The sequence below is a fragment of the Eschrichtius robustus genome, chromosome 11 (genome assembly GCF_028021215.1).
Source record: "Eschrichtius robustus isolate mEscRob2 chromosome 11, mEscRob2.pri, whole genome shotgun sequence".
Classification (NCBI taxonomy): domain Eukaryota; kingdom Metazoa; phylum Chordata; class Mammalia; order Artiodactyla; family Eschrichtiidae; genus Eschrichtius; species Eschrichtius robustus.
Window position 1 is genome coordinate 4,497,011 of NC_090834.1, and position 22,975 is coordinate 4,519,985.

At 42.3% G+C, this 22,975-nt stretch overlaps 1 protein-coding gene across 4 annotated transcripts in view; it reads left to right on the forward strand.

Annotated features, from left to right (window-relative positions):
- PRDM10 (PR/SET domain 10) overlaps positions 1-22,975 on the forward strand; it is a 91,888-nt gene that overhangs the window by 51,295 nt on the left and 17,618 nt on the right. For all 4 annotated transcript variants that reach the window (XM_068555700.1, XM_068555697.1, XM_068555699.1 and 1 more), the window contains 6 exons: positions 7,659-7,731; positions 9,940-10,057; positions 13,031-13,160; positions 13,666-13,908; positions 19,020-19,367; positions 21,771-21,926. In XM_068555700.1, the coding sequence (XP_068411801.1) occupies positions 7,659-7,731; positions 9,940-10,057; positions 13,031-13,160; positions 13,666-13,908; positions 19,020-19,367; positions 21,771-21,926 (1,068 nt within the window). The remainder of the gene's footprint in view (positions 1-7,658; positions 7,732-9,939; positions 10,058-13,030; positions 13,161-13,665; positions 13,909-19,019; positions 19,368-21,770; positions 21,927-22,975) is intronic.

Consider the following 22,975-nt stretch of genomic DNA (forward strand, 5'->3'; position numbering starts at 1 on the left):
GGCTATTGTAAATAGTGCTGCAATGAACATTCGGGTGCATGTGTCTTTTTGAATTACGGTTTTCTCTGGGTATATGCCCAGTAGTGGGATTGCTGGGTCATATGGTAATTCTATTTTTAGTTTTTTAAGGAACCTCCATATTGTTCTCCATAGTGGCTGTATCAATTTACATTCCCACCAACAGTGCAAGAGGGTTCCCTTTTCTCCACACCCTCTCCAGCATTTGTTGTTTGTAGATTTTCTGATGATGCCCATTCTAACAGGATTGAGGTGATACCTCATTGTAGTTTTGATTTGCATTTCTCTAATAATTAGTGATGTTGAGCATCTTTTCATGTGCTTCGTGGCCACCTGTATGTCTTCTTTGGAGAAATGTCTATTTAGCTCTTCTGCCCATTTTTGGATTGGGGTGTTTGTTTCTTTAATATTGAGCTGAATGAGCTGTTTATATATTTTGGAGATTAATCCTTTGTCCGTTGATTCGTTTGCAAATATTTTCTCCCATTCTGAGGGTTGTCTTTTCGTCTTGTTTATGGTTTCCTTTGCTGTGCAAAAGCTTTGAAGTTTCATTAGGTCCCACTTGTTTATTTTTGTTTTTATTTCCATTACTCTAGGAGGTGGATCAAAAAAGATCTTGCTGTGATTTATGTCCAAGAGTGTTCTTCCTATGTTTTCCTCTAAGAGTTTTATAGTGTCCAGTCTTATATTTAGGTCTCTAATCCATTTTGAGTTTATTTTTGTGTATGGTGTTAGGGAGTATTCTAATTTCATTCTTTTACATGTAGCTGTCCAGTTTTCCCAGCACCACTTATTGAAGAGACTGTCTTTTCTCCATTGTATATCTTTGCCTCCTTTGTCATAGATTAGTTGACCGTAGGTGCGTGGGTTAATCTCTGGGCTTTCTATCTTGTTCCATTGATCTATGTTTCTGTTTTTGTGCCAGTACCATATTGTCTTGATTACTGTAGCTTTGTAGTATAGTCTGAAGTCAGGGAGTCTGATTCCTCCAGCTCCATTTTTTTGCCTCAAGACTGCTTTGGCTATTCGGGGTCTTTTGTGTCTCCATACAAATTTTAAGATGATTTGTTCTAGCTCCGTAAAAAATGCCATTGGTAATTTGATAGGGATTGCATTGAATCTGTAGATTGCTTTGGGTAGTATACTCATTTTCACAATGCTGATTCTTCCAATCCAAGAACATGGTATATCTCTCCATCTGTTGGTATCATCTTTAATTTCTTTCATCAGTGTCTTATAGTTTTCTGCATACAGGTCTTTTGTCTCCCTAGGTAGGTTTATTCCTAGGTATTTCATTCTTTTTGCTGCAATGGTAAATGGGAGTGTTTCCATAATTTCTCTTTCAGATTTTTCATCATTAGTGTATAGGAATGCAAGAGATTTCTGTGCATTAATTCTGTAGCCTGCAACTTTACCATAGTCATTAATTAGCTCTAGCAGTTTTCTGGTGGCAGTTTTAGGATTCTCTATGTAGAGTATCATGTCATCCGCAAACAGTGACAGTTTTACTTCTTCTTTTCCAATTTGTATTCCTTTTATTTCTTTTTCTTCTCTGATTGCCGTGGCTAGGACTTCCAGAACTATGTTGAATAATAGTGGTGAGAGTGGACATCCTTGTCTCGTTCCTGATCTTAGAGGAAATGCTTTCAGTTTTTCACCATTGAGAATGATGTTTGCTGTGGGTTTGTCATATATGGCCTTTATTATGTTGAGGTAGGTTCCCTCTATGCCCACTTTCTGGAGAGTTTTTATCAGAAATGGGTGTTGACTTTTGTCAAAAGCTTTTTCTGCATCTATTGAGATGATCATATGGTTTTTATTCTTCAATTTGTTAATATGGTGTATCACATTGATTGATTTGCGTATATTGAAGAATCCTTGCATCCCTGGGATAAATCCCACTTGATCGTGGTGTATGATCCTTTTAATGTGTTGTTGGATTCTGTTTGCTAGTATTTTGTTGAGGATTTTTGCATCTATATTCATCAGTGATATTGGTCTGTAATTTTCTTTTTTTGTAGTGTCTTTGTCTGGTTTTGGTATCAGGGTGATGGTGGCCTCATAGAATGAGTTTGGGAGTGTTCCTTCCTCTGCAATTTTTTGGAAGAGTTTGAGAAGGATAGGTGTTAGTTCTTCTCTAAATGTTTGATAGAATTCACCTGTGAAGCCATCTGGTCCTGGACTTTTGTTTGTTGGAAGATTTTTAATCACAGTTTCAATTTCATTACTTGTGATTGGTCTGTTCATATTTTCTGTTTCTTCCTGGTTCAGTCTCGGAAGGTTATACCTTTCTAAGAATTTGTCCATTTCTTCCAGGTTGTCCATTTTATTGGCATAAAGTTGCTTGTAGTAGTCTCTTAGGATGCTTTGTATTTCTGCGGTGTCTGTTGTAACTTCTCCTTTTTCATTTCTGATTTTATTGATTTGAGTCCTCTCCCTCTTTTTCTTGATGAGTCTGGCTAATGGCTTATCAATTTTGTTTATCTTCTCAAAGAACCAACTTTTAGTTTTATTGATCTTTGCTATTGTTTTCTTTGTTTCTATTTCATTTATTTCTGCTCTGATCTTTATGATTTCTTTCCTTCTGCTAACTTTGGGTTTTGTTTGTTCTTCTTTCTCTAGTTTCTTTAGGTGTAAGGTTACTTGATTGTTTACTTGAGATTTTTCTTGTTTCTTTAGGTAGGCTTGTATAGCTATAAACTTCCCTCTTAGAACTGCTTTTGCTGCATCCCGTAGGTTTTGGGTCGTCGTGTTTTCATTGTCATTTGTCTCTAGGTATTTTTTTATTTCCTCTTTGATTTCTTCTGTGATCTCTTGGTTATTTAGTAACGTATTGTTTAGCCTCCATGTGTTTGTCTTTTTTACCTTTTTTTCCCTGTAATTCATTTCTAATCTCATAGCGTTGTGGTCAGAAAAGATGCTTGATATGATTTCAATTTTCTTAAATTTACTGAGGCTTGATTTGTGACCCAAGATGTGATCTATCCTGGAGAATGTTCCGTGCGCCCTTGAGAAGAACGTGTAACCTGCTGTTTTTGGATGGAATGTCCTATATATATCAATTAAATCTATCTGGCCTATTGTGTCATTTAAAGCTTCTGTTTCCTTATTTATTTTCATTTTGGATGATCTGTCCATTGGTGTAAGTGAGGTGTTAAAGTCCCCCACTATTACTGTGTTACTGTCGATTTCCTCTTTTATAGCTGTTAGCAGTTGCCTTATGTATTGAGGTGCTCCTATGTTGGGTGCATATATATTTATAATTGTTATATCTTCTTCTTGGATTGATCCCTGGATCATTATGTAGTGTCCTTCCTTGTCTCTTGTAACATTCTTTATTTTAAAGTCTATTTTATCTGATATGAGTATAGCTACTCCAGCTTTCTTTTGATTTCCATTTGCATGGAATATCTTTTTCCATCCCCTCACTTTCAGTCTGTATGTGTCCCTAGGTCTAAAGTGGGTCTCTTGCAGACAGCATATATATGGGTCTTGTTTTTGTATCCATTCAGCCAGTCTATGTCTTTTGGTTGGGGCAGTTAATCCATTCACGTTTAAGGTAATTATCGATATGTATGTTCCTATGACCATTTTCTTAATTGTTTTGGGTTTGTTTTTGTAGGTCCTTTTCTTCTCTTGTGTTTCCCACTTAGAGAAGTTCCTTTAGCATTTGTTGTAGAGCTGGTTTGGTGGTGCTGAATTCTCTTAGCTTTTGCTTGTCTGTAAAGCTTTTGATTTCTCCATCAAATCTAAATGAGATCCTTGCCGGGTAGAGTCATCTCGGTTGTAGGTTCTTCCCTTTCATCACTTTAAGTATATCATGCCACTCCCTTCTGGCTTGCAGAGTTTCTGCTGAGAAATCAGCTGTTAACCTTACGGGAGTTCCCTTGTATGTTATTTGTCGTTTTTCCCTTGCTGCTTTCAATAATTTTTCTTTGTCTTTAATTTTTGCCACTTTGATTACTATGTGTCTCGGCGTGTTTCTCCTTGGGTTTATCCTGTATGGGACTCTCTGCGCTTCCTGGACTTGGGTGGCTATTTCCTTTCCCATGTTAGGGAAGTTTTCGACTATAATCTCTTCAAATATTTTCTCTGGTCCTTTCTCTCTCTCTTCTCCTTCTGGGACCCCTATAATGCGAATGTTGTTGCATTTAATGTTGTCCCAGAGGTCTCTTAGGCTGTCTTCATTTCTTTTCATTCTTTTTTCTTTAGTCTGTTCCGCAGCAGTGAATTCCACCATTCTGTCTTCCAGGTCACTTATCCGTTCTTCTGCCTCAGTTATTCTGCTATTGATTCCTTCTAGTGTAGTTTTCATTTCAGTTATTGTATTGGTCATCTCTGTTTGTTTGTTCTTTAATTCTTCTAGGTCTTTGTTAATCACTTCTTGCATCTTCTCAATCTTTGCCTCCATTCTTATTCCGAGGTCCTGGATCATCTTCACTATCATTATTCTGAATTCTTTTTCTGGAAGGTTGCCTATCTCCACTTCATTGAGTTGTTTTTCTGGGGTTTTTTCTTGTTCCTTCATCTGGTACATAGCCCTCTGCCTTTTCATCTTCTCTATCTTTCTGTAACTGTGGTTTTTGGTCCACAGGCTGCAGGATTGTAGTTTTTCTTGCTTCTGCTGACTGCCCTCTGGTGGTTGAGGCTACCTAAGAGGCTTGATGGGAGGCTCTGGTGGTGGGTAGAGCTGACTGTTGCTGTGAGAATTGCAATATTTTATAGAATATTTCTGACAGTAGGCAGCAAAAATGTTCTTGGCTGAGTAAACCCAGTCCTTGAAAATGAGTCTGAGGAAATAATTATAAGCAAAGATAGAGCTAGATACATTAGAATTTTGTAATTTTTTTTACTGACTCAGACATTAAGATGCACCATTATTTTACACACCATTAAGAAAAAAAATACACTGCCAGCTGAGCTATGCTACAGTGCTTATTTTAATCAACAGAAGTAGTTATTTTATATTTATTGCAGGAGCTATTTTGGACTTATTTAGACATAATTTTGAAATCACATCACACTTATGTATTTAAAAAGGCACACTATAAGCAAAATAAATTGGTTAAGGTATAAACTGCTTTCTGTGCAGTCTGACTTCTTTTTTTCTTTAACTGGATCATTGTTTTACTTTATCATGGATGTTGTGCTTTTGTATATCTGTCATCTTCTGTGCCATCAAGGTGTTGATGATGATGCAGTGTTTTTAGTATAAGTGCTCCGCTGTCACCTCTGGGATATTTTTCCAAGCCACTGATAGCTTTTCTGTAAGTTTTGATGCTGTGCTTTCCCATTGACTGAACCCATATGTGTCTTTTTCCTCAATTGAAACACATGTCCTTGGAAGTTGAGAGTTTTTTGATCAAGTCAGTGGGAAGTTTCTGATCACTCGATGTTTGATACCTTAATGAGAGTTCCTCAGGTATGATCACACCAGCCTTGCATTGCTTTGAAATTTCTTTCGTTTATTCTGAGGGAGATGGCAGTTTTTTTTGGCCTTCATTTGCATTGCTTGGCAAGTGTAGCACCTCATGGAGTGCCAGTGGGACACATACCAGAATGAGGTGAGAATAGAAAGATCTCGGCTAGGTTTGTGCAGGAGCAAATGCAGGTGGTCACGGCTACGTTGGGGCAGTGACCACAGAATGCCATGGATTGGGAGGCACACTCTGATTTCTGAATCAGAGAATATGAGAAACATACCTCTTGGAATCGATGAACAAGGTAGAATTTATAACAGCAGAATGATAAACTACCTAAAAGTCCAACCACAGGGTCATGGTCAAGTAAAGTATAGAATACAGACTCTGTAGAATATTATTCCCCACTTGAAAATGAAGTCTCTCAGTGTGATTCCATTTCCATATGGTTAAAATAATGTTCTACAACAATTGTATATGACGAATTCATTTAGTGACCAACACATGGAGCTTGTACTATGTTCCAGACACTAGGAGAAGACAGACTGGTGCCCTGCGTTCAAGGAACTTGTCCTCTAGAGGGGAGGTGGGCAGAAAGGTGTAAATAAGCAAATAATATCAAATAGTGGGAAGTGCTGTGAAGGACACAAAAGGTGTGAAAGGAGCAAATAACAGGAAAGGCCCCAATTTAGGTGTGACGGGAGAGGGCAGGCCTTGCTGAGGAGGTGACAGTGAAGAACCCAACATTCCTGGTGGTGGAACAGCAAGGGCAGGAACTCTACGTGTTGGAGGAACTGAAGGCAGGTAAAGGAGAGTGGTGGGAGCCCTTTGCAGACCAGCATCAAGCACTTGAGGTTTACTGAGAACCAAGCAGCTGTTGCAGGCCATTAAGCAAGGGAGTGAGTGATGAAATCAGACTGTGTTTCCAGAAGACCGCACGGGCTTCTGTGTGGGAACTGGAATGCAGGGAGCGAGAGTGGAAAAGCAGAGGCTCGTTAGAAAACCAGGCAAGAGCTCATCTTGGCGAGCGTCTAGGTGGGCGGAGCAGACGGAGGACGTCTGAGCCGCCGAGAGTTCTTACTGAGGCATTACGGAAGAGAACAGAAATACGGTGGTCCAGGGGCTAAGGCTCCGCGCTCCCAATGCAGGGGGCCCGGGTTCGACCCCTGGTCAGGGAGCTAGATCCCACATGCCACAACTAAGAGTTCGTATGCCACAACTAAAGATCCCGCCTGCCGCAACTAAGACCCAGTGCAGCCAAATAAATAAATATATTTAAAAAAGGGTTAGCTTTTAGATTTCAAGTCTGAGCAACTGTGTGGAAGGTGGGGTATTTATTGCGATGGGAAAGGTAGGCAGGGGTGGGGGGCGAGGAGGAGAGCATCTGGAAGTCAGTTCTGGACAAGCGCCGTCAGGCAGGCAGTAGAATGTAGGTAGAGGGCAGGAGGGGAGGGTCTGGGGTAGAGGCAGTGACTGGGGAGTCGTTAGCACAGAGTTGGCTGCAATGGATGCGATCGCCTCAGGGAGAAATCAGAAGGCCCTGGACTTGAACTACGCTTCGAGGAACAGCACTGTTCAGGGGTGCGGGAGGGGAAGGAGAGCCAGGCAGGGAGACTGAGCAGAAACAGCCCGCGGCTAGGACGGAGGAAGAGGCTCGGGAAGGTGGGGCAGCTCTGGTGACCCAGCAGTGTCGGGGTGGAGCCACCATGGTCACAGCTGTGGAGAAACCTGTGTTTAAATACAGATAAAAGAATTGGAAGAGGCTCTGCTTCACGCAGATCAAGAGACTATTGATGTTATCTCTCGTGAAGTTGTCTAATAACAAAACCAGTTTTTTATCTTTTTATTTTTTAAATTTTATTTATTGATTTTTTTGGCCTCACCGCGCGGCACGTGGGATCTCAGTGCCCCGACCAGGGATCGAACCCGTGCCCCCTGCAGTGGAGGCACGGAGTCCTAACCACTGCACCGCCAGGGAAGTCCCACAGGTTTTTACAAAGGAAAAGAAAACACACAGTGTGTCTTGGCAGACGAACTTCCTGACTGACCGTCTGCGCTAACGGGGTCACCTCACAGTTCGGCTTCTTTTGTTTGTTTGTTTGTTTTCCGTGGGCTGTAGAAAATCCTGAATTGTTTCCTGTGAGCAGGAGGAGGAATTGAAGCACGTGAAGCACATCCAGTGATGCCCTTAGTCCTTGATGTTGTACTTGGCTCTTGCAGGTGTGGTATGCTGCTTCCTATGCTGAGTTTGTGAACCGGAAGATTCATGACATTTCCGAGGAAGAAAGGAAAGGTGCTTGGACTTTTTCATTTTTTTGTATTTCATATATTGATTCTAAATTGTATATATTACTTACATCTTTATGCAACGTCTAATTTTTCTATCTCTCTGTATTTAAGATATTCTAATAGGTTCTTTAGAGCCGCACATCCCTGTCTAATTCTAGGGTCAAATGACAATGACATATTTACATTTCTTTCATGGGTGCTGGAAAATAGTATTTAATATAATGAAAACCTCCAAATACTAAATTAGGACCTAGATCAGAGGACGATCCCTATCGAGATGTAATCATCTCTGAACACGGCAAGGTAGGCATTGACTTTGTTTTCAAAGTAATGTCACTGAAGTACAACCTACATACAGAAAAGTGTGCAAATCCTAAGTAATGGCCCAGTGAATTTTCACAACGTGAGGACACCTGGGCAACCTGCACCCAGATCAAGACACAGAGCGTGGCCGTGGCCCCAGGTCTCCCCTGAGCCTTGTAATTCCTCCTCACTCCCAAGTGTAACTAATCTCCCGACTTCAACACCACAGATATGGTGATGTGCTTGTTACTGAATTTTTATAAATGGAATTATGTGATATGTACACTTCTGGTGTCTGGGAATCTTTTGTTTGTGAGATTCTTCCATACTGTTGTGTATTATTGTAATTTGTTTATTCTCATTGCCATTTGGGTTTCTATTGTTTGAATGTACCACAATTCATTGATCTATTTCTACTGTTGAAATGTGGCCTGCATAATGCAATCCTGACATTGACTAGCTGGAGTTAGGTCACATTCTGCAGGTCAAGGGCAGAGTCCTCCACAAGACTTTCCCGACTTCAGACAGCAGCCTCAAGCCCTGGGGGTCCCACGCCCCCTGCACTTCTGACCAACTAGCTACAATTTAGGGAGTTCCTGCTAACCCCCTTATGTCTGATAATTCCCTAGAACGATTCATGGGACTCAGAAAAGTGCTGTACTTATGAGTACCATTGTATTATAAAGGATGCATGTCGGGACCAGCCAAATGAAGAGACACTTAGGGCAAAGTTTGGGAGGATCCCAAATGTGAAGCTCCCATGTCCTTAGGCCGTGTCACGACCCTGGAGCACTGATGTATGATTACCAGCCTAGAAGGCTCACCTGAGCATCTGTGTCCAGTTTTTATCAAGGCATCCTCACATAGGTGTGATTGATTGGCTCCTTGGCCTGTGATTGAACTTGCTCTCCAGCCCCTGCTCCCCTCCCTGGCTGATACCACCTGGATCAAAGCCCCAACCCTGTAATCAGATGGTTGGTCTTCCTGACACAGCCAGCCCCATCCTGAGCCATCTCATTAGCATAAACTCAGGTATGGTCACAGATCACCAGGAATAACAAAGACCTGCTTCTTACTTGGAGACTCCAAAGATTTAGAGGCTATTTCCCAGGGACCAGGGACAAATGCCAGCAAAATTCTTCATTATACAGCAGGGTTGTTTCCAGTTTCTGGCTAAAAACTAAGAGAACTAAGATGACTCCTTTCTTTCTTTTTTTGTTGTTTTGTTTTTTTTTTTGCTTTATTGGTTGGATATTTTTAATGTGGAATTAGACAAAATATTTTTGAAAATTAAAGAGAATTTAATAGAAATAATGCCATAGAAACAAAGATATGAGGGTGCCACTGTGCACATTCTTGCATGTCTTTTAGTGAACATATGTGCGTATTTCTGTTGCATGCACATCTAGGAGTGGATTCCTGGGTCATGGGGTATACACATAATCAGCTTTAATGGGTACTTCTGAACGTTTTGCTAAAGTGATTACATTGGGCATTGATTTTCAAGTTATTTGTGATACAATATACCATCTGATTATGAAACTTGGATCTGAATCACTGGGTTATCTGCATACAGACTTCCATTGTAGCACTCCTTGGCTTTCCAGTGTGGTAAGGTCGTGTGTGTGTGTGTGTGTGTGTGCGTGTGTGTGTATGTATTGCGGGGTGGGAGAGGGTAGCACAAGGGTGTTTGTTCCTTTGATGTCTTATGCAAATATATCAGAAAACATGATCCTAAAAATTATTCTCTGTCAAACTTTAGCCTTTGGTTTTATAGCAGAACAGCAGACACTGGGTATTTATGAACGCCGGGCTACGCTGAGGTGGGAATGGTGTGGGTCCGGGGCATCTGAGTTTTACTGGTGCCTGCTGATCACCAGCCTCCGTGGTTTCTCTCCCACGACTGCAGTTCTTCGAGAGCAAGAGAAGAATTGGCCCTGCTACGAATGTAACCGCCGATTTGTAAGCTCAGAGCAGCTGCAACAGCATCTCAACTCGCATGATGAGAAACTGGATGTGTTTAGCAGGTATAATAAGAAGGGGGAAGATTTCAAAAACTTAGTTTTTAAAGTTCCAGGGTCGTTTCTATATCACCTGTGAATTTATGAGTGTGTGTGTGTGTGTGTGTATGTGTGCGCTCACACGTGCACTTGTGTGTAGACAGGAAACCAGGTAGGCTGCTGAAGGACATTTCTTATCCATCATTTCCTTTTTTCCCCGGGTCCTCATTACTACTTGTGTCTTTTCCAGCATAACCAATACCCAGCAATAGGACATCTTTTCACCTTAGTAAAATCTCCCCTAACTAGAGACTCTGAAATAGGAATTCTTCTGATTTTCAAACTCTTTTCAGTAGTAGGATTCCTTCATCAGACTAAGTCCTATGTTTACTTTATTTTTATTTTTTTTAAGGAATTCCTTTTATTTTTATTATTTATTTATTTATTTATTTTTAGCTGTGTTGGGTCTTCGTTTCTGTGCAAGGGCTTTCTCTAGTTGCGGCGAGCGGGGGCCACTCTTGATCGCGGTGCGCGGGCCTCTCACTATCGCGGCCTCTCTTGTTGCGGAGCACAGGCTCCAGACGCGCAGGCTCAGTAGTTGTGGCTCACGGGCCCAGTTGCTCCGCGGCATGTGGGATCTTCCCAGACCAGGGCTCGAACCTGCATCCCCTGCATTGGCAGGCAGACTCTCAACCACTGCGCCACCAGGGAAGCCCAGTCCTATGTTTAATTCCCACTATATAAGAAAGGTAGGTGAAGGAGAATTCCACAGGATGGGGTAGGCAGCAGCTGGATCACATAGGCCTGATGGGTAGTGGTAGGAAATTTGAATTTAATTCTATGTGTGATAAGAAGTCTTTAGAGTCTGCTGATCAAGGGGTATTGTGATGTCAGTTACATTTCTAAACATCACTGTGGATAAAAATAAAAACATCACCGTAGCTTGTTTTGCAGTAAGAGTGAAGGCAGGGAGTCTAGTTAGAAGCTATTTCAACAGTTCAGATGAAAAATGAGAGTGGTTCCGGGAAGAGTAGTCCCAGTGGGACAGGCGTAGGGTTGCCAGCTTTTATGGGATTTGAAAAGAGAGGAGATGGTGTGAAATGGCATTTAGGGAAGTGGGAGAGTAAATATTCCAGGGAAGTCCAGTGTGATTGCCGGCAATGTGAGTGAGGGCTCACGTGAGTCACGGCTGTGTCGTCGCCAAGCGTCTTTCACTGCGAGGGTGCCGGTGCAGAGCCGGCAGGGAGTCGGTTTCACCAAGCGTGTGCAACGCAGCGAGAGTGATGAAGCAGCAGTGGGGAGGGAAGAGCATGTACAAGGGAGTGACTCCAGTGAAGGACCTTGGAGCTTATGCGCGGAAGAACGGAGAGGAAACATGAAGAGGACGCAGGACTGCAGACAGGGGACAGGACTGGAGTGGAGCTGGTGGTGAGGGGGAAGGATCGCTGAGTCCAGGCGCCTGAGGGGGTGAGCTGGAAAGTCAGGACACCGTGTAGCAGCGGGCGAGGCATGGCATCAGGGCAGTGGGGTTCCGCACCTACCAAGGACGACAAGGCTGAGAGTGTGACCACGGGAGCAAACGTCTGGGGTGCGTGGAGGACACAGCAGGAGTCCCATCGCTCCCTCCTGTGTATCCCAAAAACTCCGACCATGGCTCTGTTATAGCATTTTTTTTTTTAAATTTTATTTATTTATTTATATATTTTTGGCTGTGTTGGGTCTTCGTTTCTGCGCGAGGGCTTTCTCTAGTTGCGGCGAGCGGGGGCCACTCTTCATCGCGGTGTGCTGGCCTCTCACTGTCACGGCCTCTCTTGTTGCGGAGCACAGGCTCCAGATGCACAGGCTCAGTAGTTGTGGCTCACGGGCCTAGTTGCTTCGTGGCACGTGGGATCTTCCCAGACCAGGGCTCGAACCCGTGTCCCCTGCATTGGCAGGCAGATTCTCAACCACTGCGCCACCAGGGAAGCCCCTATAGCACTTTTTATATTCTGTTGTGAGGTTTGGTTTATATGCCTGCTGCCTCTACTGGACATCTGAGGGTAAAAACTGTTGCATATAACTTACCGTCTTTAGCGTCAAGCTCCATGCATGACACATTGTAGATAAAAATGTCTGTTAGCCAGCTGTTAAAAGAAATTTGAGACAATTAGGCAAATTTGAACTTTGGCTAGATTTAATAAACGTTGAGCAACTATCACTTATTTTTTAGGTGCGATAAAGTTGTTGTGGAGATATGTGTATTATATATACATATATATGTCCTTATGTTTTAGAGATACATATTGAAATATTTACAGATGAAATGATGTCTGGGATTTATTTCAAAATAGCCTAATGGGTATGTGTGTGTGAGAAGTGGTGAGGCTATAGATGGGATAAAACTGGCCATGAGTTGGTAAGTATTGAAATGAGGTAGCGGGTACACTGGGCTCCTTGTATTCTCCACATTTGCCGAGGTTCAGAATTTCCCATAATAAAGAATCTTTTAATGTGGTGTTTACTGGATGCGCTATGGAACCGGTGAATTAGAAATTTGTTCTGACCTTCCAGAAGATTATAGTAAGACAAGGGCGTTCCTTTGACTCTATAGCCACAGTCCATGGAAGGAACATGAGGTGAGCAAGGGGAAGACTGGAATCTTGTCTCCAGGACACACACGAGGCGTGTTCTGTCCTGTCTGCGTTGCTCACAGGATCGCAGAGATGTGTGCGAGCTCTCAGAATTTTCGGTAGCAAAATGGTGTCAGTGCTTTGACTTTTTAAAGCTCCTTTTATTCTGAATAATTTAAGACATCTCTTTGAGCTATATAGATGGCAAAGATGAGAAATTTGGAAAGCGTGTATTGGCAAAGTGATTGTTTCCATTAGAAAAACAGAATCAGGAAAAGAAATAAAGTGAGAGGAAATCAAGATTTGGGGTGAATCCGGATCATTCAGGGAAATATTTGTTGTGCAGTATTGTGTAACCAGGACTATCTATAACCCAATGTCTTGTCCCCAGAACAAGAGGCAGAGGAAGGGGGCGAGGCAAGAGGCGGTTTGGCCCAGGTCGACGGCCGGGACGCCCTCCCAAATTTATCCGCTTGGAAATAACCAGTGAAAATGGGGAGAAGTGTGATGATGGGACACAGGTATGGGGGATGGGAAAGCAAGAGCTCTTCTTGGATGCTTGATTAGAGAACTTAGGAGAACCGTTACTGGACTCAAATACAAACGCCTTTCGGAGGGTGACATTCCTGCCTGTCAGTGCTGTGCTGCCTGTTTATTAAAGTCTGACTAGAGAAAGACTAAAAAGAACGTTTTTTCAAACGTTACTTACAACAGAAACCCAACTCTGCTGCCCTATAGGTTTGAAATTGTCCAGAGACATTACTGGGGCACTCTGTTTAGTTTAAACAATTAAAATGGTGATATTCAAGAAGAGTCCTGTCATAGTCTTTTCCTCACAAAATGATCTGGAAATGTCTCACGGTTTTTACATCCTCTGGATGGTTACCTAACTAATTTTCTCAGAAGGAAAATATTCTTTTCTGAGCATAACGACGCTAGTCATTTAAAAAATAAAGCAGCAATTCTAAATCCTAGCACTGATGTCTATCTAGGTAGGGAAATAATGGCTGGTGATTGCAATTTCAGGACTTGCTGCACTTTCCCACCAAGGAGCAGTTCGATGAGGCTGAACCTGCAACTCTGAATGGCCTGGACCAGCCGGAGCAGCCCGCGCTCGCAGTCCCTCAGCTGCCGCCGGAAGCCCAGTCTTCTCTGGAGCACGAGACGGAAACGCACGAGCTGCACCTGCAGCCCCAGCACGAGGAGAGCGCGCTGCCCGCGCAGAGCACCCTGACGGCCGACGACATGCGCAGGGCCAAGCGCATCCGGGTAAGCGGGATGCCCGCCCCGCCCTCTCCCAGCCCTCCGCCCCGCGGGCGCTGACCTCTCTCCGGGCGGCCAGCCGCGAAGGTGCCCGGCCCTTCACCACCACTTGTAAGGCTTGCTGGCATCTAGCCTATCACAGGCTCAAGCCCCTTGTTTTGGAAGAAAGTATGAACTGTTTCTCTGCATCTCTGGGTCCTGTGGCAGGCTGGCATGGCCGGTCCTAGATTCCATCGATTGAGCAGCGACTCAGAAGCCTGGCTCTTGGCGGCATCTGCGCTAGCGTAGTTAGAGTAGGATAACTCTCTGGATCCCTAAACTCACAGGTTGGAAATGGAGAGATAAGTACACTGAGTTGTAACAGTTACTTACACTGAAGCCGGGCTAATCTGTGCCTAATCATAGCTCTCAAGTCAGTTTGGGGTTTTGAATTTGTTTATCAACGGTTTCCAAGGGGAGACTGGCAAATGCCAGGACGCGTCAGTGCACAGGGACCGGAGTCCAAGTTGATCTGGCAGGTGCAGCCCACACACGGGGACAGCTCGGAGCTAAGCTCCAGGTTCGGGGGTAGGGCACTGTCTCACCCGCGTGACCCGTGACTTGACTTCAGGCCATGCGGCTGCAGGGCCTCCACGGCTGCCTGGCCGGGTGTGTTTTGTCCCTATTTCACAGACAGCGTTGAGTGTGCGTTAGGACCTGCGGGGGATGCGTGTGGAGAGCACCGTGGTTTTGTGAGATCAGTGTCTGTGCGGACAATTGACATCCAGAAAACAATGACTTAAACCTGTGTTTGTGGTAGCAGGACGTTTAAAGACTTTTCTTAATCCTTTATGTGGATGAAGGAGACTTTTTGTATAACTTCCCAGGCTTTACAGTTTCTAGGTGGATGATCATTTTAGCTTATGTTTCTTTTGGTCTTATTTGCCTATAGGCTAGAAGGGACCTTGAACAATAGTCTAGTCCGTGCCTTCATTTAAAAATACATTTAAATGTTTGTTCTGTATGACATTGTGGAAGAACTCTGAGCAATCAGGCTAAATAGACTTTATAAGGGTCCTGAAATGGAAACTTATAAAACTTATGGCTCCATGTATATTCTTTCAAAAGGATATGTAAACCTACATAAATATAGACCAGAAAGGCAAAACGCTGTGCATACCTTCCATCCGTCATGCCACATGATTCCCAATCTGCATTTCACTCTTTCTTGGGCAATTACTATCTTTTCTGCTTTGGCCATTCTGATTTTTCACTAGGTCCATAGAAATGCTTTGTAGATTTAATTTTTTGAAGGAAAAAACTAAAGCCCACATGTTTCGTGAGGTGTGGATGTATAAGCATAGTGTAGCCGTGATCGTACTTGTGTTCTGGAATGAGCTGGGTTACTGGTTTTGGAACAAGGTTCCTTGTGTCAAAGCAAAAGCCATGTGTATGTGGCTTTTGGAGGTCAGTCTTAGGTGAGCGATTTTTTTTTTTTCCTTTCACACATTCTAAAAAGCAGGGGCTATGTATTTTTTCATCTTTTCTATCCAGGTTGGTAATGACCAACTGAAGGGAAGCCTTCCAACCCCATTGGTAATGTAACTATTTTTCTCTCCTCTAATGCTGCCTGCTCAGTTGGAGCTGCAGGTACGTTTGTTTCCTGTGTTTCACTCACATAACAGAATGTTATTTAAGTGTTTGCCTGACCTGCTGTTCTTTGCAACCTGTACTTACTAAATCCTGGTGGAAACGACAGTTTGGTTGCTACAGTCAATGCAAATTAGTTAATGAATAATGATAATTTATTTTCAAATAGTAAGTGAGTGGGCTGCAGTTTGCTCATTCACAAAATGAAGGGTAGGACTAAGTGATCTCCAAGGTCCCTTCCAGCTCTGAAACAACTGAATGACTTCTGCAGTGGCACCGAGTTCTGACTGTATGTTCAGCACCACCTAGGTACGCAGTAGAATTTTCACTGGTGTCCTGTCCTCTGGGATCTTCCAGTCTAATTAGGGAGGCAATGCTAATGTAAGGTGGGTCACAGTTAAGTGCTACACGTAAAGGTAGAGCCTATAATTGCTATCAGAAGTTGGAAGAGTGAAAGGCCAAAGAAAGCTGGAGTTGGGGAATAATTCGTAGATGAAGTGAGAGTTAATCTGGTCCTTGAAAGAGAGACAGGAAGAAGGGAGATGGTTTCAGAGGACGGCAGCCATAGCATCAAAGGCCGACACCCAGGAACTGTTTGGTGTGGTTGCTGGCCGGACCTGAGCACGGGTACCGCCTGGAGGGTAGTGGAGAGTAGCACATACCGGGCAAAGCTAGCCCATTAGAGGTTTTGAGAACTGGGCAGAAAACAGGCCAGAGAAAAGTTGTTTAAAAAAAAAAGCCAACAAACATGATTGATTTCCTTTCAGTGTTAGGATCAAAATAATATGAAAATTAGTCAATTTAGGTTCCTTTAGCTATTAACGTCAGACTTCAGAAACATTTTCTGGTTTTGTCTGCAAAGACTCTGTTGACTCAGAATTCATCTCAGTGTGAGTCGAATCCCTTGTCACAGGTTTTAGCAACGATACCGTTTTGTCACCTTTCGAGGAGCTTATGTTCCATCCGGTACAGCGTGGTTGGCCAACGGCAGCTCCGCGACCCATCTGTGCTGCTTCTGCCCTTTCTCATGATTGCTTCTAGAAAATGTGTACCAGTTGCAGCTCTGAACTGCAGAAGATACCATAGGGTTGAAATGGCCTGCAAGTGGGTTGGGGGGCGGGGCGGACAGTTTCAGCACTTCCACTACCTTGTAATGAGAGGGTTACATTAGGATCATTCGATCAGAGAAACAATCTAGTTCTTGAGTACTTAGTTCAGTGTTCCATGGAAATCAAAAAGACAGTAAGAACAAGGTTTGTCGATAGAGCTAAGAAAGTGGAGCCTGGCGGCTGCTGGGTTTAGATCAAGGGTCTGAGGACACTCACACTAAACAGAGATGACAGGAGACTTATTAGCATAACGGACCGAAACAAAACCACCATCCAGATTTGGTGCCCAAGGGGAAGTGGAATCTCCGTGGGACCAAGATCAGTTGTTGTTCGTTATGTCTGCCCTTGGAAACGTCACTGAACTTGGGTAAAGGAAATGATGCTTACATTCCCCGAGCACTGTAAGTCTTGAATCTCTGAACCTCAGGATAGCATCTGTTCTTTTGCAATATTTCTGTAAAGCTTGGAAAGTAGCCAGAATCGTGAGAGCTTTTATGTGAAATAAGTATCTGTCCAGATAAGGTAGAAAGATTAGGTGACCGCTAAACCGTACAGTGAAGTGAAAGAAAGCTCTGTGGCTGATTTGAAAAAGGTCTGTTGTTTATGATCTCTTCAGGTGGTACAGAAAAGATCTTGAAATAATTCTTTTTGATTTTCATATTAAATACATTTCATTAATTTGCAAACTTTTATTGACACTTCCTATGAGCTCAGCTATTTTTTAAGAGATCTAGATAGAAAGGAGAATAAAATATGATGCAACCCCAGTCAACCTGGGAAGATGATGGAATTGCAAAATATTTACTCAAGATAAATGAGTAGGTAAAATCTCTCTCCCAACCCTATTAGAGAAGCCCTGAGAAAGATGTTCTCTGCTACATAGGAACTATGTTCAGAATTTTCACTAAGTCAACAATAATTATTTTGCTTTTTCCCTAAATGATTATTTCACATTAAAGTTACTTCAGAAGTTGCTGCTTGTGAATAATTTGAAATTAAGGGTTTAAGCATTGTTCATTGTACTTTTTTCATTGCACAAATAACGCATTAAGACCTCCATTAATTCTTTAATTACTAGTCTCTTATAGTTACATAAGCATACCCATTCACAGATATATTTTTTTGAGGGATTTTTTTCCCCCCACCTCATAGCTATCTAGAACTTTCCCCCTGGTGTTTTGAGGAATTTATGAATGAGTCTTCATTATAGTAGAACTAATATATTGATTCTGTATTCTCTGTGTGAAAGATGATTCTGTTGGTTTGCTCTCAGTAGAACATGAGTTGTTTTCTCAGTGGTGGTGATGAATTTGCACTAACTAACCATCTTCCCTCACTGGGATTCCCTATAACAATTGCATGAATTTACAAGATGGCTAATCAGCATTAGAAGTGCAATCTGTGACTGAAAAACAAAAAAGAGCGAAATTGACTGGTCTAGACAGGGAACAAAGCAATAAGCTTAACCCAATTAGCAAGGCATTCTAACCAATGGAACTAACCAGCTACACGGAGAAGCTGTCCTGTGCATTTCCTGAGTAGGAAGGGATTAAGGCACATATTCCATTTAGAACGTGTGCTCACATATCTTGTCTCAGCTGCAAACACGTTCATGTAGATCTGTATCTTCGTTCGCTTTCAGTTCTTTTTCATAAATTGAGATATAATTCACTTACCATAAAATTCACTTTTTTTGTAGTGGTTTTTAGAATAGTCCCAAAGTTGCACAACCATCACCACTAATTCCAGGACATTTTCATCACCCGCGAAAGAAACCCCATATCCGCTGCCTCCTTCCCCCAGCCCTTGGTACTTACTGCGCTTCAGTTCTTTTTATTATCTTTATTTTTGCTAAGCATTTGAATCAAGCTTCAAGTTCTTTTTCTCAAGGACTTCAACAAGTAACATTTGGCTGACTCACTCCAACCTCATCATGCATGTGTGACTCAACCCAAGCCATTTCTTCCAAATCTTCAATTTTTATTCTACTTGAACCTGGGGTTTGTTTTACTCTATTGGGTTGGCCAAAAAGTTTATTCTGGTTTTTCCTGTAACATCTTATGGAAAAACCCAAATGAACTTTTTGGCCAACCCAATATAAGTCCTCTTATTTTTTGAACGTTACTTAGATCCTTTCAAAAGAAAACACACACACATAGACATAAAACAGCACACAAAAGTTTGTCTTTTCAAGATGAACTTCTTTGGGGATGGCTTCATTTTTAATGTCTTTACCAGAAAAATCTTTCAACTGTGTGTCCTAGAGTTTAATTTCTGTGGAAAGTCTGTGATTGCAGAGATTGTCCTCTTTTCCTATAAATGTGCGAGCTGCTTACACACTTAACTCACTAAATAATCTCATTTGTGTGTGTCTTTCAGAATGCAGCTCTTCAGCATCTGTTTATTCGGAAGTCCTTCCGGCCTTTTAAATGTTTGCAGTGTGGGAAGGCCTTCCGTGAAAAGGACAAACTGGACCAACACTTGCGCTTCCATGGGCGGGAGGGGAGCTGCCCGTTGACCTGTGACCTCTGTAACAAGGGCTTCATCAGCAGTGCGTCCTTGGAGAGCCACATGAAGCTCCACTCGGACCAGAAGACTTACTCTTGCATTTTTTGCCCAGAATCCTTTGACCGCCTTGATTTGTTGAAAGATCACGTGGCCATTCATATCAGTGATGGCTACTTCACCTGCCCAACTTGTAAGAAACGGTTCCCAGATTTTATCCAGGTGAGTGTCTGCTACCGCGATGCCTGAACACTTCCTCTTTTAGGTAAAAGAAACTTCGAGTTTTGGAAGATTGAGACAGCCTGTCATCTGCATTTCCATCCCTTCTTTGCAGCATCTTCTTAGTTGAGCATGATATTTCTTCAGTCAACCTACTTTTCATAAGCAAAAGATTACTATGACCCTTAATTGTCCAAATAAGACATTGGCATTTAAACATTTAAGTTGTATTACAAGTAATAAACACCCAGATCTGGTTATAATCTTTAAAAAGTCTTTCTTAATCCTTGCCAATACCCACTACTCATAAAATATATGGCGCGTGTAGAAGACATACTCCCATTTCCTGGCTTGGAAACATTTTCTCCCCATCACTTTGGTTTCCTGTCTTGTGCTACTAAGGTGGTGCATTTTGGAAGGAAACAAAGAGAAAGTTGGTATATAACATACTGTTTTTTTTTTAACTTTTTATTATATATTGGAGTATAGTTGGTTAACAATGTTGTGTTAGTTTCAGGTGTACAGCAAAGTGACTCAGTTATATATATACATGTATCTATTCTTTTTCAAATTCTTTTCCCATTTAGGTTGTTACATAATATTGAGCAGAGTTCTCTGTGCTATACAGTAGGTCCTTATTGGTTATCCATTTTATTTTATTTATTTTTTATTATTTATTTATTTATTTTATTTTTGGCTGCGTTGGGTCTTCGTTGCTGCACGCGGGCTTTCTCTAGTTGCAGCGAGCGGGGGCTATTCTTCGTTCGCAGTGTGTGGGCTTCTCATTGTGGTGGCTCCTCTTGTTGCGGAGCACGGGCTCTAGGCACGTGGGCTCAGTAGTTGTGGCATGCAGGCTCAGTAGTTGTGGCTCACAGGCTCTAGAGCGCAGGCTCAGTAGTTGTGGCGAACGGGCTTAGTTGCTCCGTGGCATGTGGGATCTTCCCAGACCAGGGATCAAACCCATGTACCCTGCATTGGCAGGCGGATTCTTAACCACTGGGCCACCAGGGAAGCCCAGGTTATCCATTTTTAAATATAGCAGTGTGTACATGTCAATCCCAAACTCCCAATCTATCCCTCCCTGCGCCACCCTTCCCCCCGGTAACCGTAAGTTCGTTCTCTAAGTCTGTGAGTCTGTTTCTGTTTTGTAAATAAGTTCATTTGTATCTTTTTTTTTTTTTTAAGATTCTGCATATAAGTGATTTCTCTTTCTCTGTCTGACTTACTTGACTCAGTATGACAACCTCTAGATCCATCCATGTTGCTGCAAATGGTGTTATTTCATTCTTTTTAATGGCTGAGTAATATTCCATTGTATATATATACCACACCTCCTTTATCCATTCCTCTGTCAATAGACATTTAGGTCGCTTCCATGTTTTGGCTCTAATATACTTCTATATTAAGCACTGACCTCCTCCCCTGTATTATATTCTGGAGCAAAATGGGGTGAGGATAAATTCCAGAATATTCATGATTTCATTTGGACTTCAAGTGATAATATTGTTACATGCTAGTGAATGAACAAGTTAAGTCTAAATATCTAGTAAAAATATTGTGTCTCTCTCTTTTTTTTTTAAAATTACCAAAGCAAAAGGAGACTAGGATTTAATCATAGTTCTGTTAGTGTTGGGAGTCTTGGTAATTTTCTCACTTTACACAGACAATTAGAGAAGTTGCTTTAAGGTGGAATTGAATGGCAAAAGAGACTCCAAAAATAATGAAGGAAAATGTCTTGCAGGAGTGGTTTGATGTGACTCAGTACTTAGCTCCCATCCATAACTCTTATTCACTGGGTATGTATGGCAAAGAGAGTTCAGAGGCCATATTCCTTTGTTTAAGTTATCTAAAAGTATAGGGAATAAGTCCCAATTAAGGGGAAATGATGCTGGTGTTGTATTGTTCTCATATATGGGTAATGTGTTTTCTCTCGTCTAATTCATGTCTTTAATTCTTCAGAACCTGATTTGATAGAAAGATGTAAAAGGACCAATTACTACAAGGGGCTAAGTTGCTTCTATACATGTTGGAAGCAGGAAAAAGTGAGAAAGAATTATTTTTTGTCCTCTTATAGGTAATTTTTACCAAGATTCATTTAAATCCAAGGGAACTCTTGCTTTTAATCTTAAAAAAAAAAAAAAAGGACAGAAAAATGGGTTCCACATGATCAGGGCTTGGACTAAGCAAACATTTTCTTCTTCCTCTTCAAGTCCTGTGGGAGATCGAGGTTGGTAAGGCTTCCTGGCCTATGTGACGGGGATAGTGTTACTGAGGCCCGTTATCAGTCACACCTGATTGGCTCCCAGGCCAGGTTGATGAAGACCCACGGCACAGCGTTTGGCTCCCTCTAGCGTCGCTGAGCTGCCTTTGGTCATTTCCCCTGACTTTCTGTGTCCTCACTGCCAGGTGAAAAAACACGTGCGAAGCTTCCACTCGGAAAAGATCTACCAGTGTACGGAGTGCGACAAGGCCTTCTGCCGCCCCGACAAGCTGCGGCTGCATATGCTCCGGCACTCAGACCGTAAGGACTTCCTGTGTTCTACGTGTGGGAAGCAGTTTAAGGTAGGAACCAGCAGGCAGCCTGGGTGTTCTCGGGCCACGGAGATTGACAAGCTGAGGATGCGCCTGCCCATTTCATGGGTGTATCATCGATGCTCAAAGAACGGACTTGAGATGTACTTTGTGCCTCATGTTTGACTTAGCTGTTAAGATAAAATTAAGGGGAAAACTCACCTTAATTTCCCAAAATAATTAATTCGAATCCCCAGAGCACTAATGCACCTTTTACAAGAATCCAAGTGTATAATGAATAGAACTAAACTGCTATCGAGGAACTCCTAAGAGGACAATACATTTACCCACCAAATTTTTTACTGAGCACTTATTAAGTGGAAGAGCCTGATAACTGAGCCCTGGGGCATGAGGACTGTCATCCAACAGAGGTGGGAAATCTGTGGGATGCTGAGAGGGCTTAGACTATTTTGGGGAATGTTAATGACTTCCAGGATTAAGATAGAAAATAATAAGTATCAGAAACGTGCCTGGAATTTAGAAGAAAGCAACGGAAAAACCCACGGGAGACTCAGAGATAAGAGTTAAACAAATAAATGTGAAAATGGTAAAATATGCTTCGTTGGGAAACCAGATGATTCTGCAATGATGTCACTGAGAGACACTGCAGAATATGAGTAGATCATGCTGTCATAGAAACTGGAAAAGAATCTGAAATGGATTCAGGAGGGGAGAACTAATTTTAAAAGGAGGCATTTGTGTAGAATGTGGAGGTGGTGGGGATGCCTGGCATGGCACCTCTGAACTCAGCATGGTTCCAGATACACGGTGGTCATTCAAGAAATGTTTGTTAAATAAATGTGCTGAAAAATGAAGTAGTTACAGAAACATCCTCGTACCAAAATGTGGAAAGAACTGGTCTGGTAGAAAGGTTCAAAATCTTTATGACCAATAGCAGTGAAATCGTGTGTCCAAGAGCAGAGCCTCACTGGATAAGGGAGCTGGCATTTTTGGAATTTGTTATTATTCAGGACGGGCTCTGCTTCATTTTCTGTCTGTGGACTCACATCAACATGTATCACTAGAAGATTAGATGATCA